We start from the raw sequence: 16,697 nt of genomic DNA, 5'->3' as shown, positions 1-16,697 counted from the left end.
TCTGGATTTTCTTTTAGATACCAAAGAACACGGAAGGCAACATTGTAATGATTTTGAATTGAGTTCCGCTAGGGAGACAATAAGATATCTGTACAATATGTACAATGGGCTATTTATATGGCCCAATATAAAATAAAATTAAAAATAACCCACATTTATTCTATATTCAAAAGGGATGTTCATTTTTATGTTTAACAAAACCACATAATCCCTAATCCTAATTTTCATCCATTCCTCTAATCTCAACCGACGGTAACCCTATCCAGAACAGCTACCCAAAGTCGCCGCTGAACATCCCATCCCCGCGCCTCCACCGGACCTTGAACCTGCACCGGCGGCGAACAGAACTGCAGCGCCATTGCCTCCTTCGCGCGCGTCGACCCTCCCAGGCAGCAACCGGTTCGCTCCCTTGCCGCTGCACGTCCTACCGCCGCAGGACCTGGAGCCTCCATCAGCGCCGACCCGAAGTGCACCGCCCATCCTTCTTACGCGCGCGTTGACCGTGCCTGGTGACAGCTATTTCGCTTGGCAAGGGAACTCTGGATCGGGTGTCTTTTGCAGCGCCAATAACACGGGTCGGGTGCGTGACCTGCGTCAGCCTGCGGGCTGGGTCCTGCTTCCGGGGTCCGCCAGTTGAAGCCGTGAGCACAGATTGTTGTCGACAACCCACGGTTAGTTGGCTAAATTCTGATTTTCATGGTCCCTTTTGTTGTTGCTTCTAGTTGTATGTATAGATTATGTTGCTGAGGTGCCTGATTGTTCATAGTTAAAACTTCAGCTGTTGCAATTTGAGTGAATTGGACCGTTTGGCATAATATGTTGGTGTAGATGGTTGCAATTGATGTACTGTTTGCGCACGAAAGTCACAAAAGTTCGGTTTAAATGTCATATTGTTTTTTTCCTTTCTCGCTTTGGGGACCTTTGCATGCAATGTGGGGTAATTTAGTTGACCTGCGGCGTGCTTTAGTTGATATTAATTGGATGGTTACTTTATTATGTAATTGGATGGTTGGTTTTCATAGTCGATTTCTGCTTACTTGACTAAAGTTTTTTTTTATTTTGGACGGGTTCTCCTCTTACGTAACTAAGCTCGGAATATAAGTCATGAGAAAGTAAAGATGGTTACTTTGCGGACATTTGGAGAATTGATTTTCATGATCGTGAATGCCATTTTGATTTTATTATGTTGAAGGCTTGTTTGAATCTGTTGATGTTTGATGGTTTTTTTTGTCTCTTTTTGTTTAGTAAACAAATGCATACATGATCAGAATTTTCTCATTAGATTATGTTGCTGAGGTGCCTCATTGTTCATAGTTAAAACTTCAGATGTTGCAATTTGATTGAATTGAACCGTGCAGCCGTAGATGGTTGCAATTGATGTACTGTTTGCGCGGGAAGAGTCGCAAAAGTTCGGTTTAAATATCATAGTATTTTTTTTCTTTCTCGCTACGTGGACCTTTGCATGCAATGTGGGGTAATTTAGTTGACCTGCGGCGTTCTTTAGTTGACATTAATTGGATGGTTACTTTATTATGTAATCGGATGGTTAGTTTTCATAGTCAATTTTTTGCTTACTTGACTAATTTTTTTTTATCTTGGACGGGTTTTCCTCTTAAGTAACTAGGCTCAGAATATAAGTCATGAGAAAGTAAAGATGGTTATTCTGTAGACATATGGAGAGTTGATTTTCATGATCGTGAATGCCATTTTGATTTTATTATGTTGAAGGCTTGTTTGAATCGGGTGATGTTTGATGGGTTTTTTTTTCTCTTTTTGTTAATTAAACAAATGCATGCATGATGATCAAACCAAGTTCTGATTTGAAATAGCAAGTCCTGGTTTTTTTACTGAAATCAATGGCTAATTTAATATCCATTGATATGGTTATTTTTTAGATGTAAACATTGCTTTCTTGGGCTGCCATGTTGTTGCATTGTTTGAAACTAATTTACCTTGATGATTTCTGTGTTTATAATTTGGTTGAGCCGGTCTCAGATACCCATTAAATTCTTGCTGAGGGAATCCGTTCTGTTTCTGAGGAAATTCTCTCTAATTTTTTACCAGGTTATATACCGAAGAGCATCTTGCACTGGGTTGCAGAGGACATAGTGAATAATTACCCAGTAACTGCGTTCCAACTGTCCTGAATTCTGCAATCGTTAAAGAAAAATCAGATGGGCAAATGACTTGAATTTGGTTAAGCATTGAATTCATGATCGTTAACTTTGAACAAAGTTCTCGTGATTTAAAGTAGGCCGCTTATGTTTTAGCGTAACGTTGAATTTTCTTGTTTGGCTAATGTACTGGTTAAAATATTGGGAGTTTATTATGGGACAGTAGCAGGACGTAGTTGTGGTCGATCTTTTTACTTTTTGAATTCTTGTGACTCTGTTGATCTATAATTATTTAGGTATGACATAGTTACTAGTTAATCAAAATGAACATCCATGTTGTTTATGAAAATAACCATCTATATGCTTATTGAAATGAACATCCAGCTTCTTATGTCTTGATTCAGGGATTCATGTTTCGTATCTCAAAAGGGAATGACTTGAATTTGGTTAAGCATTTAATTCATGATTGTCAACCTTGAGCAAAGTTCATGATCGTTAACTTGAACGGGTGCTATGGTGAACACGGGGCGAAGCCCCGAAATCAACCATTGACTTGTACAGTAATTGTGAACATCTAGTTATTCATAGACACGAACATCCAACATATGTGTGTAAGTATAATAATAAAGTCACTACACTAAGTGGTGTTATATAATCTAAATGACCGAACATCCAACATATGTTTTGAATCGTATATTTCTTTTGAAAAAAACAAAAGAAAAGTGGTACTTGTCATCACAAAAACCAAACACAGTTTGCAACAAGACATGATAACTTAGAAACTTCATAGCAGGGTCCAGGGGAGAGCTTAATTGGCTTTGCTCTAACTTTTTCATTTTTCTAATTCTTTCTTGAAAGTGGTATTGTTTCGGTGTCACCAATGGACCCTGCTAGTCTTTGAGGAAACTATAATAAATTTTGGGGACCATATTTTTTGTATGGATATGACAATAATGCATGTTAGTTGTCTTATTTTAATAATTTGTACAATGATAATATATCAGTTTATTGTTTCTAAAACAAAGGGAAAAGAATGCAGTTACATCAATGCAATTACACATTTAATCTGCTCCAGAAATAATGTTTATCATCATACAATATAATAACTAATAAACTAATAGAAATAATCATATTCAGTACATAGGTTGATTTTACAACAACTTCGTCATACATAATCTCTTCTACATTGAGAAGGTGGTCGCCTAAATACATCAAGAAGATGAAATTGTCAAACTTCACCCGAAAAGCAGCTGCTGTTCATGATTTCTATGAATCCAAGTGTTGTCTGTTTTCAGAATCTTTGACCTTCTCTGCTCAATCTTCAATGTATCTACTGCAGGACTCAGAGGTTAGTAAAAAGATTTCAAGACTAAGTGTTTGTCATCACGAAAACCAAGCACACACTTATCATTCTACAAACTTTGTTTTCTTTTTATTTTCTATACCCTTTTGTGAGAATGCATAATAATGCAGTTATGTGAACATCTCATAACACAATGTTGGATCATTCTTTAATTATGTCTCAAAAGATCAAATATTCTATAACAAACTGCACATATCAGGATAACTAGACCATTGGCTACATTCATTGTATGCCTATACTTTATTTAAAAAAAAAATAGAAAAAAAAAAGAAAGAAACTTACCATTAAGTGAAGTTGATAGAAATAAGCAAACAATCCTGATTCGATACCTGTTGAAGACCAAGAGGACCCAAAGACCTTGACTCTTCTTCAATATCATCCCAAAAGTTTTGGTCTTCTGAAAGTTACAAAGTAATAATTTCTATAAATTTCATCTTTGAAAAAAAAATTTTCAATGAGTAAATTAAACATCCAACCTCATGAGAAAGAAACCCCAAAACATAGAAAAATAAAATATTTTAGACTAAAACAATAAAAAAGGACGTTTATTATTCCACAAAATTCTCATAATTTTTTGCGATTTTTTTCAGAAAAGAAAGAGATAAAGGAAGAAAAAAGAAAGAGACTTCAACATAATTGTGTTTAGGATAAAACAAAAAATGAGCAACAGGACAACAAGCCACAACAAAATTGATGAAAAAATATGGTGAATAAAGGATTTATTTTAACGGTTTAAATAGTAATAATTTTGTTCTCTATTCATGGTCAAATTCATATTCATGTTTAGGCAGAAACAAGAACTTATTTGTTGCAAATACAATAATGATAAAAATAATATACAAAAAGATAGATAGATACAGAGACTTACAGAGCCATTAGTAAGAGAGTTGTGATCAGTTGGTCCTTGAGTTCCCATGATTAATCAGAATAATGATAAAAAAAATCCACAAAATATCCAACAAACTTTTATTCAAATCTGAAAAATTAATGACACTAAAAACATACAAATTGAAAACAGTACTACCGAGAGAAGATTATCGTGTTGGTGGGCGTCAGTCGCGGAGAGCAGAATCACAACAAGCCCGGTGGTGAGCAGGGAGGACGCCGTCGAGCAGCAAACGGTGGCGAGTTTCAACGGCCGTGCTAACGATGGTTTGGGTCGTTGTATCATGGTGGAGGGAGACATGAGGGAGGACGCGCCCGCTGGGGCGCGATTGAGGAGGGCGACGCGAGGGGAGCTTGGTGCGATGGATGATGGCAGCATGAGGGAGGAAGCGGGATGCCAGTGCTGAAAGAAAAAAAGAAGAAGAACGGCGCTGAGAGGAGATTAGAATTAGGGCTGCCGTTTGTGTTGAGGACACTAAGGAGAATCCTAATTTTATTCAAATTTTAAATATGAAACAATTAATTAGTTACCTATAATTTAATTTTAATTACAATTAAATTCCATTGTATGCATTGTACTATTAGGATATTGGCTCCTCATACTTTTCCTTTTGAATTAGTAAAGCCATAAATTGACTTAGTTGTTGAATAGCATAGATAATATCTAATTAAATAATGGTGAGGTAGATCATATATTATTGCTTGTCATTTGAATAAGTTTGTATAATATATATATATATATATATATATATAGGTTAAATTACACAGTTAGTCTCTATACTTTCAGTGAAATTACAAATTAGTCCCTATAATTTAAAAGTTTGTAATTGAGTCCCTGAAGAAAATTAAAATTTGTAATTTGGTCCTCAATAACGTTTACTGTAAAAAAAATACATATTTACCATAATGTCCACTTCTTCTTTTTTCTTTTTTTCCGTTATCCTTTCTCTTCCCCTCTTCTCCTCCCTTCTTCACTGGCAGCCATGGCCATGGCATCAACCACCACAGCATCTGCCACCATGTTACCATCAGGTTCCATGTCAAGTACAGATGGAATCACGAACCCAAACCTCCTACTAATAAGAGCTATTTTTCCATCGGGATCTACTTCTACTTCTTGAAGCATGGCAACACTCTCAGCTTGGGCACCATTCCCAACTGTCACATTGGACCTCACACAAAACTCATCATTATCAAATAATACTAATAATACTTCCACTCTTTCAATCAGGCATCATCATCCCTCTTAATGTTGTCCCTTTATTCTAGTTACCCAATTTTCAAGGTCACCCGCAAAACTTTGAGACTCAAACCCTACATAATCAATTAAAATTCTTCGGTCTTCAATTGTCTCAACAAGTTGTTGCCTCTTCCCAATCGGGAATCCAACCAACCACAGCAATAACCGCCATCTCTGGCTGATTCCTTTACTGCAGTCATCACCACCGATCCTAACTTCATTGCCGCTATTGCAGCCGCCATTTCTTCTGTCATCGGAGGTAACAACAACAACAACAACAACAACAACAACAACAACAACAATAATAAACTAAGCGGCACTTGAGATGGTAACAACAACAACAACGGCAGCCATCTCCTCCATAATCGGCACAATGATGACGAAGATCCCGTCATTGCTGAAGATGCTGTGAGCAGTCGAGAGTTGTTGCATTTAGGGTTGGAGGCGGAGGAGAGTTGAGGAGCAATGTGTTCCTTCAATTCATGATGCTCTTTCATCTTTTTCTTCTGTTTTGGAAAGTGGAGAAGTGATAGTGAGAGGGTTGTGGAGGGAGTGGGGTGGGTTAGGGATTTTTTGGTCATTTTAAAATAGTTAAATTATAGTGTTGGTCCCTATATTTTTACTAAAATTGCAAATTAGTCCTTACTGATAAACACGTGCAACTCACGTGTTAAAAATAGCGAATATGTCCTTTAAATCAAACGGTAGGGACCCAATTATAAATTTTAATTTTTTTCAGGGACTCAATTACAAACTTTTAAACTATAGGGGCCAATTTACAATTTCACTAAAAGTGTAGGGACTAACCGTGTAATTTAACCTGTAAATATATATATATATATATATATATATATATATATATATATATATATATATATATATATATATATATTATATATGGTGATTGCTACGGTACGATGATAAATTCATACGTACCGATACGTTTAAAATATGGACAAATAACAATAAAACATGTGGAATTTATTTTTCATATCAGCATTTAATTTTTTCTTTTTTAAATATATAGTATATCACAACTTTTACTAAAATACCCTTTTAATTAAATAAAAAAACATTTATTTATTTAATTTTATAAAAAGACTTAAATATTCTTTCTTTATTTGATTAGACAAAAATACTCTTTTAAATTAATCAAATTTTAGAATTCAATTAATCCTAATTTTATAATTTCAAATAATTAAAACAACAAAACAAAAACATATTAAAAAAACAAAAAATTAAAATTGTTCTTCATCTTCTCCAATTCTTTTGAGTCTTGATCATTCGTGCCCCTCTAAAGAAAAGCAGTTAAAGACCCAGTTAAAGACCCAAACCAAATCGACAAAATCCTAGCCCTAGGTTTTTTGTAGCCGCTGTCTCCAGGTTCTCAGCGCTTCCGCTTCTTCCTCTTCTCCTGTCCGGAACCCAGGTAGCTCGGCACGTCGTCCCCATCCTCGCTGGCTTCTCTGTTCGTGGCTTGGAGCAGTTCGCCGTCGGATCACCGCTTGCCGTCGTCTCTACTCTCGTCGTCGTCTTGCCGGTTGCCGTCGTGGCAAACCTACGTCGATGACCACCTTCTCTGCGAAATTGAAGGCAACCACCTCTCCTCCGCCGCAATCATCGGCCAAGACGGCAGTGTTTGGGCTCAGAGCTCTAATTTCCCTCAGGTTATCTTTAATCCTTCTCAATTTCTCTCTCTAAAACTCTCCTTCTTTCTTAGTGCTTTGTTTTCCAGATTCATCTGTTCTTTTTTTTTTCCCCGTTAATTTTCCTCCGATTTATTAGATTTGATTTGCATGTGACATACTGACATATCCTATGGTTTTGGTGTTAATTTGATACATTCGCGCTTTAACCATAGCTGTTTAGTTTTATCAACTGGAGCTACTTGATTAATTTTTCAGATTCTTAATGTTTCACTTGTTAAGTGCAATTTATGCTATAAATTAAAGCTTGGAGTGAGTCATTAGGAATGACTTGGAGTTTGGACTGTGTGATTATCTGATATGAGATGCATTCCTTTTTATTAGTATGTAACAACATAAGATCAATCATACACTCGTTATTGTTATATATGAAATCGGATATTCACATCACTTGTGCAAGTAACATATGGCTGGGGATTTCAAGTGTGTTTGGTTCATAGCACAAGTCAAGTGATCCTTGCAATCTGAAATAGTTTTAGTTGATCTGTTCTTGATTGGTCTTTTGTGTTGTGCAGTTCAAGCCTGAGGAAATTACTGCTATCATGAACGACTTTGCTGAGCCTTGATCGCTTGCCCCCACCGGGTTGTACCTCGGTGGCACCAAATATATGGTTATACAAGGTGAACCCGGCGCTGTCATTCGAGGGAAGAAGGTACTGACTGTTTCTAATTATAGCTTGAATTTTGATTGCACAAGTTCATCAAAGAAAATACAACAATCTATGATAATGTGAATCTGCTAATCTGATTGAGTAAATTTATGATGTAATCATGGATTCAAATTGTGGTATGTGACTGCTTTAGGCCATAGCTCACAATGAATCAGCATCAGCGTAAAACTCATTGCTGCACCATGTCCATACCGTTGTTACCTTGATGCTGGTTTTGGCCATTGGTTGTTAAAATCTCAGCTTGTCCTTGTCATGCAGGGTCCTGGTGGTGTTACCATTAAGAAGACGAATCAGGCGTTGATCATCGGAATCTACGATGAGCCGATGACTCCAGGGCAGTGCAACATGATTGTTGAAAGGCTGGGTGATTATCTCATTGATACGGGTCTTTAAGTCCTCTTTGTTATTTCATGTTATCTGCTTGCTTATTTCACTGGCTCCTATACAAGGCTTCGCATCGATTTGCCAAGAGAATGCTCGATTGTAGTGTAATAATATTAATTAATGGTTATTCAAAGTCATGGGATCTGCGTCTAGGGAAGAAGTTATGGTGCTTGAGAAGTGAATGATAACTGTAATCTCTGTTGTGCTTTTTAGCGGGTATCTGTATACATTTTACAAGTGGTTTTAATGCTATGGGCATAGATTGGCATAACTTTCTAAAACCTTATATCTCCCATGCTTTTTCTTCTCAATTTTATCTATGCCCAAGGAATTTAATGTTATTATCATCACTGATTAACGTTTCTGTTAGCATCATAGTATATTTTCTTTTACTCTTGGAAGAAATGTTACACCTAATAGTTCTCATCAATTTTGAGATTTTTAAACTGTGTTCTTGGGGTGTCAAATTATGAGTGGAGAAAATGGAAAGGGATAGAAAATAGGGACAAAGAATCTCAATCCATTGGCTATGGACTTTTGATTAAAGTCTTATGTCTGCATTGTGTCTCCTTTTAAAATTTGACACATGCATAAATTTCGTCCCCGTTTTCGCCAAGAATTTGGCACTCAGAAACAAATAGGATAGAAACAAATATTTGACTATCCACAAGTATCAAAATATTCATGGCTTGATGAGCACAAGTTTTCTTTAACCTCAAGAACCAGATGAACTTTTTATTAAACAGGGTTCAAATAAAATGTTCCCCTTAGGCCTTAACAACATAATTTATTTTTTAATTCCCTTGTATTTCTTGTGCGTCTTACGATCTAACAATTTCCTTTGTTGAGTTTACGGAAATATACAACATAAAAGTTCACAAGGGACAATCCACATAGTACATTCTTTTAGAGACAAACAATCCCGAACATGATACTACTCATCACCATAAAAGAGGATAAGAAATCTTTGAATATGTAGTGATACAAGTATATGTTTTCTGACGAGTTGGCATGTATAGATGGGGGAACCCCACTCTGCATAAAGTAGAAAATTGGAAATAAACCAACTGTACTTACAACATTTTTTGTATAAACTATTCACAAACCAATGACAATGCAAACTAACAAAATACAAATCTAGAAACGACCCAAAAAGTACATACCAATTCTCCACGCTGGTCTAAAGCTTCAAGATAACAGGTATATCTAAATCCAATTTGTTGAGGAAAGTACATACCAATTCTCCACGCTGGTCTAAAGCTTCAAGATAACAGGTATATCTAAATCCAATTTGTTGAGGAGATAGCTGACGGAAAGAATAATCTCTCTTATTATAGAAGACGGTTGGATAACACTATTGCTGCTTATAGTATCCACCTTGATGAGGTGGAGGGTATGGAGATGGAACGGTATATGGAGGCCTGGGAACAGAACCAGGTTGCTGAGCCGGCGCATTATAGTATGGACCACGCCATCTAGGATATGCAGGTTGGCCATACTCTGCTGGTGCCTACTGATGAACCTAATGGGGTTGGTATGGAGCGGCAGATGTTGGTGGAATGTGGTATGGAGGTGGAGGCTGATGCGCTGCTGAACCATATGAGGGAGGGGGATGTCCGTAAGAAGAAACCGGAGGCTGCTCAGGTGGTTGATAATAAGGTGTTTGGGGATAGGATCTGTTTGTTGTGTACTGGGTCTTTGGTTTTGGCTTCCAACTAGTAGGTAGCTACTACTAAAAGCACCTGAGTTTTTATCTTAGATGACCGTAGCAAACACCTTATTTAATTTGTTACTAATTAAGTTCAATATATATTCATCTCATACCAAATCCATTATTCTATAAGTAACGTTTCATGTATTCATGAACAGTAGTGTACTTCACTTCGGAATAGAGCTCACAAGCTTCAACTCCACCATCTCCTATCTCAAAATTTGCAAGACACCCTTCAATGCAAACATGGTAGTAATGCACCATTGCCACTTGTTCTGCATATGATTTTCCTGCAAGTTTCAAAATTAATAATGTAATTAACAACCTTGAGTTCCTTTTCTAGTGTTATTTTCACTGTTACTAGATATATGTGTATCTAACATTCTCACTTTTCATGGAACTCAAAAATTGCTCATCAGAAATTGAAGATTTCTTCAACTCTTTCCCAATCAACTTTTTCCAAGTTTGTACAATTTCTAACGGCGATAATATGTTTTTAGGTGGCCTTATATAAACTGTTTTGTTCAAAATTTTAGGATCATCTATGGTCTTAATAGTATACTTGGCTATGTCATCTTCAACCACAGTAATAGCTGTCGAATTTGAGAGACATAATATATTATTAATTATATAATTAATCAAATGGTATATGCTACTTAATTAGACATATGTATGTTCAACTAACTTCAATAATAATATTAATATAATAACAACATCAACTAAATTTTGTATGTCCAAGATGCATGATAATAACATGAATCATGAAATTTCAGTGTTCTATCATAAAATTATAGGGTTAATCAATTTTTGTATCTGTAAAATTGTAATTTGTAATTATTTTGGTTTATATAATTTTTTTTCTTAAATATTTGAATTTAATTTAATCCTTTACGTTAGAAAAAAATTGAAAGTAATTAAATTATAATATATCTCATTTTATCACATTATTATTTAGCATGATTCTGAGAACTAAATCGAATTGGTTGATTCAATTCGGTTAATTGAAAACTGACAACTAGTAGTTAGATTTAAGATAATAAAAATTTTGTCAATAAATTAGTCAAAAATTGAAAAAATAGTTAAAAAACAGTTGATAGATCGAATCAGTATAATTTTTTAGTGATTAATTGTTTTAAAATAATAAATCACAAAAAGTTAATTTTTTAAAAATTATATATTTTATATAAATATATTATTTTATTATATCCGATTTAATGTCAGTTGAACTTTTAAACAACTAATTTTATTAGTTTAATGATCGGTTCAATTTTTAAAATCTCGTTATTTAGTAATAGTAAAAACTCAACTATATTACATGTATATCAAAAATTATTTACCAAATCAGTCATTTATATAAAATAATAATTAATTTAATTACTATTTTTTATGTGCACATACATAGCTTTGTAGATAAAAATTGACAGAAACTTCTTAAATTTTATAAAGTGGAAAACATGAAAGGTAAATTCTAAGCAAGAAAATAGAAAAAAAAAAGACAAAATTTACCATATTTAATCTTAAATAATATGTTGTTATGAAAACAATTAGGTAATAACTCAAGCTAAGTATATATATAAGAAGATGCATAGTTTAGTAATTACCCTTGACATTGCCGTCTCCATAGAAGACCACAGAATCCCTTGAAGGCATGATAGCGCCAAGTTGGCAAAGACCACCAAGAAAGTAACCAGCAAAACAATTAGCAGAAATATAGGTATGTGCGTTGCATGCATAAAGCAAAATTTAAACACCTAACACTTGTTTAAATAGATTAGTGAATTAATCACTAAACCAATTTAAATTGATCAATGAAATATTTTTGGACAGATTTTTTGATTGGGCTGTCCAGCCCAATCCCTGGGCCCAACAATCAGAAAGAGAAGCTAGCCTAATGGGGGAGCCATAGAAACAACTTGAATTGTTCACTGAATAAAGAAACTAGTTGAATTCAACTTTGGCGTGAATCCCTCTCATTTCTCGACTCTCGGGGACTCAGAATCGGGCAAGGAACGGCTGCATCCTTCGCCTTCAGTTACGGTGATCGTGAATCTGCCCCCTGCGCTCGCCAACTCTAGCTCCATGTGTTCTGATTGATTGAAATCTCTTGTGCACGCTTCCTTTTTTGCAATCGCCGCTACCTCCCGCGGCGGGGTCGTGCTCCAGTTTCTTGGCAGTTCCCCTTAGCCTCATCGAAGTTATGGTGTGAGCAAGCGGCCAAGCCCAGTGCGGCGAAGCTGGCCATGGCTGAATCAACGGCGAGCACGCAGAGCAGCAGCAACAACAACCACCGGACCGAAGAACAGGACGATGACTACATGGGTGACCTCTCACGCTTCCTTCCATCTGAGACTCTTCCAAAACCTTCATCCAAGAAGGTATTACTTCTCGCCGTTTTACTCTCCTCCATTGTCGTTTCGTTCTGTCGCTCCCTTTTACTCAATTAGGTATAGTGATCTGATTTCACATGATCTTGCAATTGTGTCTCTAAATTTTAGTTCTTATGTTTTCTTGTGTTTGTAAACTTTAGTCCTTGGTGTTAAGAATTAATAAATGATGAAAGAAAAACGGTGCTTGATGTAATTTATGACGAGTTTAAGGGCTTGTTTGGGTAAGCTTTTTAAAAAAGATCTTTTTTCGAGTTATTTTTTTTTTAAAGATCTTATGAAGAAGGAAAAGTAATTTTATGTTTGGATATCTCATGTAAAAAGGTCTTTTTATCAATCAATTATGTTTGGGTATAACAATATAAAAGTACTTTTTTGTTTATTTATTACATGAAAAACATCTTTTTTTAAAGGAAAAAAGATCTTTTAAAAAAAAGATGTAAATTACAGCTTCTCAAAAAAGATCTTTTTTTTTATTTTACTAGTGCTTTTACTTTTACTACTAAAAATTTGCTAAACACGTTAAAAAATAAAAAAAGATATTTTTTCATTGAAAAAAGATCTTTTTTTAACAAAATAATGGCGCCCAAACATGCACTAAGTAGATAAGTGAGCTAATTACTTGACGAACCAAGTAGATGATAACTGGAATAGATTACGATGCTCATTCTAATATCACGTAGAAAATGAGTCTTCTTTTTGAAAATAAAAGTTTGCAGAAATTAATTCTGCATATATCTAAGATTTCAATTATCTGTTTTGCTTACCAGGTCTTTGGTTTCTTCATATATCTAATGTACCAATTATCTGTTTTGCTTGCCAATTTTTTAGTTTCTTTAGTTTTGTTCATCATATAAGGTGGGACTAAGGATAGCAATTCATCTTTCTAAAGAATAAAGCATTGCTGCTAGATTATTATCCCCAAAAATTTCAGTTTGGAAATAGTTTTGAAAATGGGAGTGTTGTCTCATGCATTTTCGAAGATATATGAGCTTTTGCTTTTATATGTCTATTTGAAAGGAAAAACAAATGGGAACTTATGTAATGTTTAAATTATGGATTAAATTATGTTAACCTCTTTTATTTTACGGATTATATGTACTATAGTTGCATTTTGGTGAAGAGGATCCCTTTCTTATGTGCAGATCTCTGGCAAGAAAGACCCTCCGATCAGCTCTTCCAAGAATAAGTTAAAAACACTCAGCTGGCAAGAATGGCGAAAACTTGAAAGAGAAAGAAAACAGAAAGAAGAGGATGAGCAAACATTGGCAAAAGTGGAAGCTCCAATACCACAATCCAACATTGGGTTTAAGCTGCTCAAACAAATGGGTTATACGCCCGGTGCTGCCCTTGGCAAAGAGGGTTTGGGTAGGGCTGAGCCAGTGGGGATTGAGATTCGACGATCGCGAGCTGGTATTGGCCTAGATGATCCTCACAAGGAGAAGAGGAAAAAGGAGGAAATCATCGCTGAGAGAAAAAGGAGGAAAGAGGAGGATCTAATGCAAGACTTTGGGTTGAGACAGAAGTCGCGATGGCAGAGTAAGAGAGTTGTAGCCAATTTCCATAAGGCAAAGGTTGCCCTTGATCAATTAGAGAATAGAGAAATCATTGAACCGGAAAAGAATGAGGATGATGAAGAAAAGGAAGATGAGGAAGAGGAAGAAATAACAGAAGAGGTACGTAACTAAAAGGTTATATTTTTGGTTGAACGCTCCTTTTAACCATGTTTTGGTATTGATTTATGTTGCATCCCTGAATAACACATGGAAACAGCACAAATGTTTTCTTTTTCTCTTGATCTTAACTGCTCAGGCACACACATTAAGTCAATACACTTCCATTGCTGATTAATTTTCTCCTCGTTATACTCTAAATACCAAGCGATTTAAACAAATATTATTCATTGCACTTTGTCATCATTTGATCCATTTAAGCCGATCCTACCTAGCCATTGGACAAAGCTTACTTGTCGTTGTTGTATTTCTTATACTTTGAAATTCATTCTTGTTGAACTTTGTTAATCTATTCCTGCATTCGTATTTGGTTGCAACTGTGATAGTGATACATGTAATCGATTCAGGATTTGCAAGAAGTTTTGATGAAACTGAGGGATGAGCACAATTATTGCCTCTTTTGTATAAGGTGAGTAACAACACACAGAGTTACTTTTTATATATTTGTTTTGTAGTAATACTAAAAACCAAACTTTGACACTCTTGAAACTCATAATTATCTATAAATTAAATTTTGATTTTTATATGTTTCTTCAGTATGAATCAAAGGATGCTCTCTTGACCAACTGCCCTGGAACCAATGAAGATGATCACTGACTTGATGGTATCTGAGATGAACCTGACTGTGCGTTGTCGTCTCTTCTTTTTCGCCAAGCAAGCGCTGTTGCCTGTAAATGCATATTGCAATGATGTGAACATGGATATGCATTATATTTTGCCTGCCGGAGCCTATTATCGTTGAGCTCAAGCTTGCCTCATCACTAACCCCAATGCCTAATGGCATACCTTATTATAGGGTATGAATTAGTTGATTTGATGTAGGGTTTATGTTATACTTCAGTTTAGTTCAAATGAGTTTTTCATTGTAATTTTCTCTTCATTTTTATTATTTAGACTCAACATCTGTATAGATTATTGACCACCATTCCAATATATGCTGCTTTGGTCAATTTATCCGTAGACCCTAAAATAATCTTAATATATCATTAATCATTATCATGGTCATTTAAATTTCTCTTGTTGGAAACACAATTCTAAAAAAAGAAAAAAAAAATTAAAAACACAATAAGCAATCAACCACATTTTTTGCTGATTTCATTTAAACAATCAATTCTCCAAACATCAAAAGTCATTCTTTAAGTATTTTTTTTTTGGAATAGCCCAAGATTAAACCCCATTAATTAACACGCATGTACTACATCTTCCAAATAAATGTTAAATTGCAGAAAAAGCACCCTCAGTTTATCTAGAACAAAGTTAAACAAATTAACTACATTAATAAGTAGTTCTTAATTCACTAAAAAATTAATACATAAATCTATTCGACCAAAACAAAAGTCTGTACAAAATTGAACCGGATATATATAAAAAACTAAAAATAAATAAAAAAGAAAAACAAAAATTAGATATACTTGATCATAAAACTTTTTTAAACCGTTTTAACATGTCATTGTGAAATTTATTTGGAATAATGGGGACATCATCCTTTGGGATGAACCAGTCTTTGTTAAGTTCTAACAATTGCATTGCAAAATACTCTGGCCATGTCATATCATCATCATCTTCATCATCATCATCATCACCATCTCCCTTTTCCTCACAGTTTGCCTCAATTCCAATAGTAGTATCAAAAGCCTCAACCTGTATTTCATCATCATTATTCTCTAATTGATTTGTTAGTTCTCTCTGAATCTCATCAATCTTCTCATCTCCATTATTCTCTGATTGGTTTGCTTTGTCTGATTGGTTTGGTGATTCATTTTGAATCTCCATCCTTTCATCTCCATTCTCTGATTGGTTAACAAATTCTACTTTCCCAGCATAATCATTGGCATTCTAATATGAAGAACACAATAATAATATCAATAACTTGACCTAATGATGATGATGATGATGATGATGATGATGATGAAAGGCATAAAACAAAAACTGCACGTTCACCATTTGTGTTATTCAGATATGTAAGTAGTATATGATTATAGAAAATAAGGTAGGAAACCAAGTCAAATTAAATATCCAAACTAGCATCATAAATTCAGATTTACTTTAATCTAAACAAAATTTAATAATTTTCATACACAATTTCAATTGGAAGAAGAAAAAAAAAATACAGAATAATGCTTACAATACGAATACTATGATGAATGTGACATTTGTTGTAAAACGGAAAATTTTTTTCTTTTTGTTAAAGAATAATTATTATTTGACTTTCGCCCAATATATATGCAAATCAAGTTGGTTTCTAAATTAAAGTAAATAAGTAAGGTCTACCAGAAAATAAGCTGTAATTCTTAAATCAATTACTAAATCTTTAATTATTTTATTTAATTACTTGAACTACTTTATTCGCCTATATTCTTTCAAAATCAAAATCTTTTATTTATTTAGTCTTGCAAACAAGAGCAGCTGTAATTATAAATTAAAACATCTTTGCTCCATTTAAATAAAAGAGCCATTAATTATAAATATGTAGCTAGTAAGATACGCAAATATGGATTTAAATAAT

At 34.6% G+C, this 16,697-nt stretch overlaps 1 protein-coding gene, 3 long non-coding RNA genes and 2 pseudogenes across 4 annotated transcripts; 4 read left to right on the top strand and 2 right to left on the bottom strand.

The window, feature by feature from the left end:
- Positions 1-204: 204 nt before the first annotated feature.
- Positions 205-2,463, top strand: LOC140180879 (uncharacterized). Its single transcript, XR_011874970.1, has 2 exons — positions 205-671; positions 2,065-2,463. It is a non-coding gene; the product is annotated as an uncharacterized lncRNA (long non-coding RNA).
- Positions 2,464-3,180: 717 nt separating this feature from the next.
- Positions 3,181-4,830, bottom strand: LOC112762485 (uncharacterized). The gene is made up of 3 exons (XR_011874969.1): positions 4,346-4,830; positions 3,760-3,874; positions 3,181-3,447 (listed from the first exon to the last, which is right to left on the bottom strand). It is a non-coding gene; the product is annotated as an uncharacterized lncRNA (long non-coding RNA).
- A 521-nt stretch (positions 4,831-5,351) lies between these two features.
- LOC112763964 (WRKY transcription factor 6-like) lies at positions 5,352-5,926 on the top strand (annotated as a pseudogene).
- A 1-nt stretch (position 5,927) lies between these two features.
- LOC112763963 (profilin-1-like) lies at positions 5,928-8,644 on the top strand (annotated as a pseudogene).
- A 711-nt stretch (positions 8,645-9,355) lies between these two features.
- Positions 9,356-11,840, bottom strand: LOC112762482 (uncharacterized). Its single transcript, XR_011875687.1, has 2 exons — positions 11,676-11,840; positions 9,356-10,364 (listed from the first exon to the last, which is right to left on the bottom strand). It is a non-coding gene; the product is annotated as an uncharacterized lncRNA (long non-coding RNA).
- Positions 11,841-12,019: 179 nt separating this feature from the next.
- On the top strand, positions 12,020-15,141 carry LOC112762483 (uncharacterized). The gene is made up of 4 exons (XM_025808332.3): positions 12,020-12,449; positions 13,604-14,134; positions 14,539-14,600; positions 14,729-15,141. Exons 1-4 carry the CDS (start codon positions 12,315-12,317, stop codon positions 14,751-14,753), a joined length of 753 nt encoding a protein of 250 aa, XP_025664117.1. The 5' UTR covers positions 12,020-12,314; the 3' UTR covers positions 14,754-15,141.
- The last annotated feature ends 1,556 nt before the right edge of the window (positions 15,142-16,697 follow it).

Source organism: Arachis hypogaea, chromosome 17, assembly GCF_003086295.3.
Source record: "Arachis hypogaea cultivar Tifrunner chromosome 17, arahy.Tifrunner.gnm2.J5K5, whole genome shotgun sequence".
In the NCBI taxonomy this organism is placed as follows: domain Eukaryota; kingdom Viridiplantae; phylum Streptophyta; class Magnoliopsida; order Fabales; family Fabaceae; genus Arachis; species Arachis hypogaea.
The sequence above is the reverse complement of the archived record's forward strand: the minus strand, read 5'-3'. Positions and strand labels throughout refer to the sequence as shown.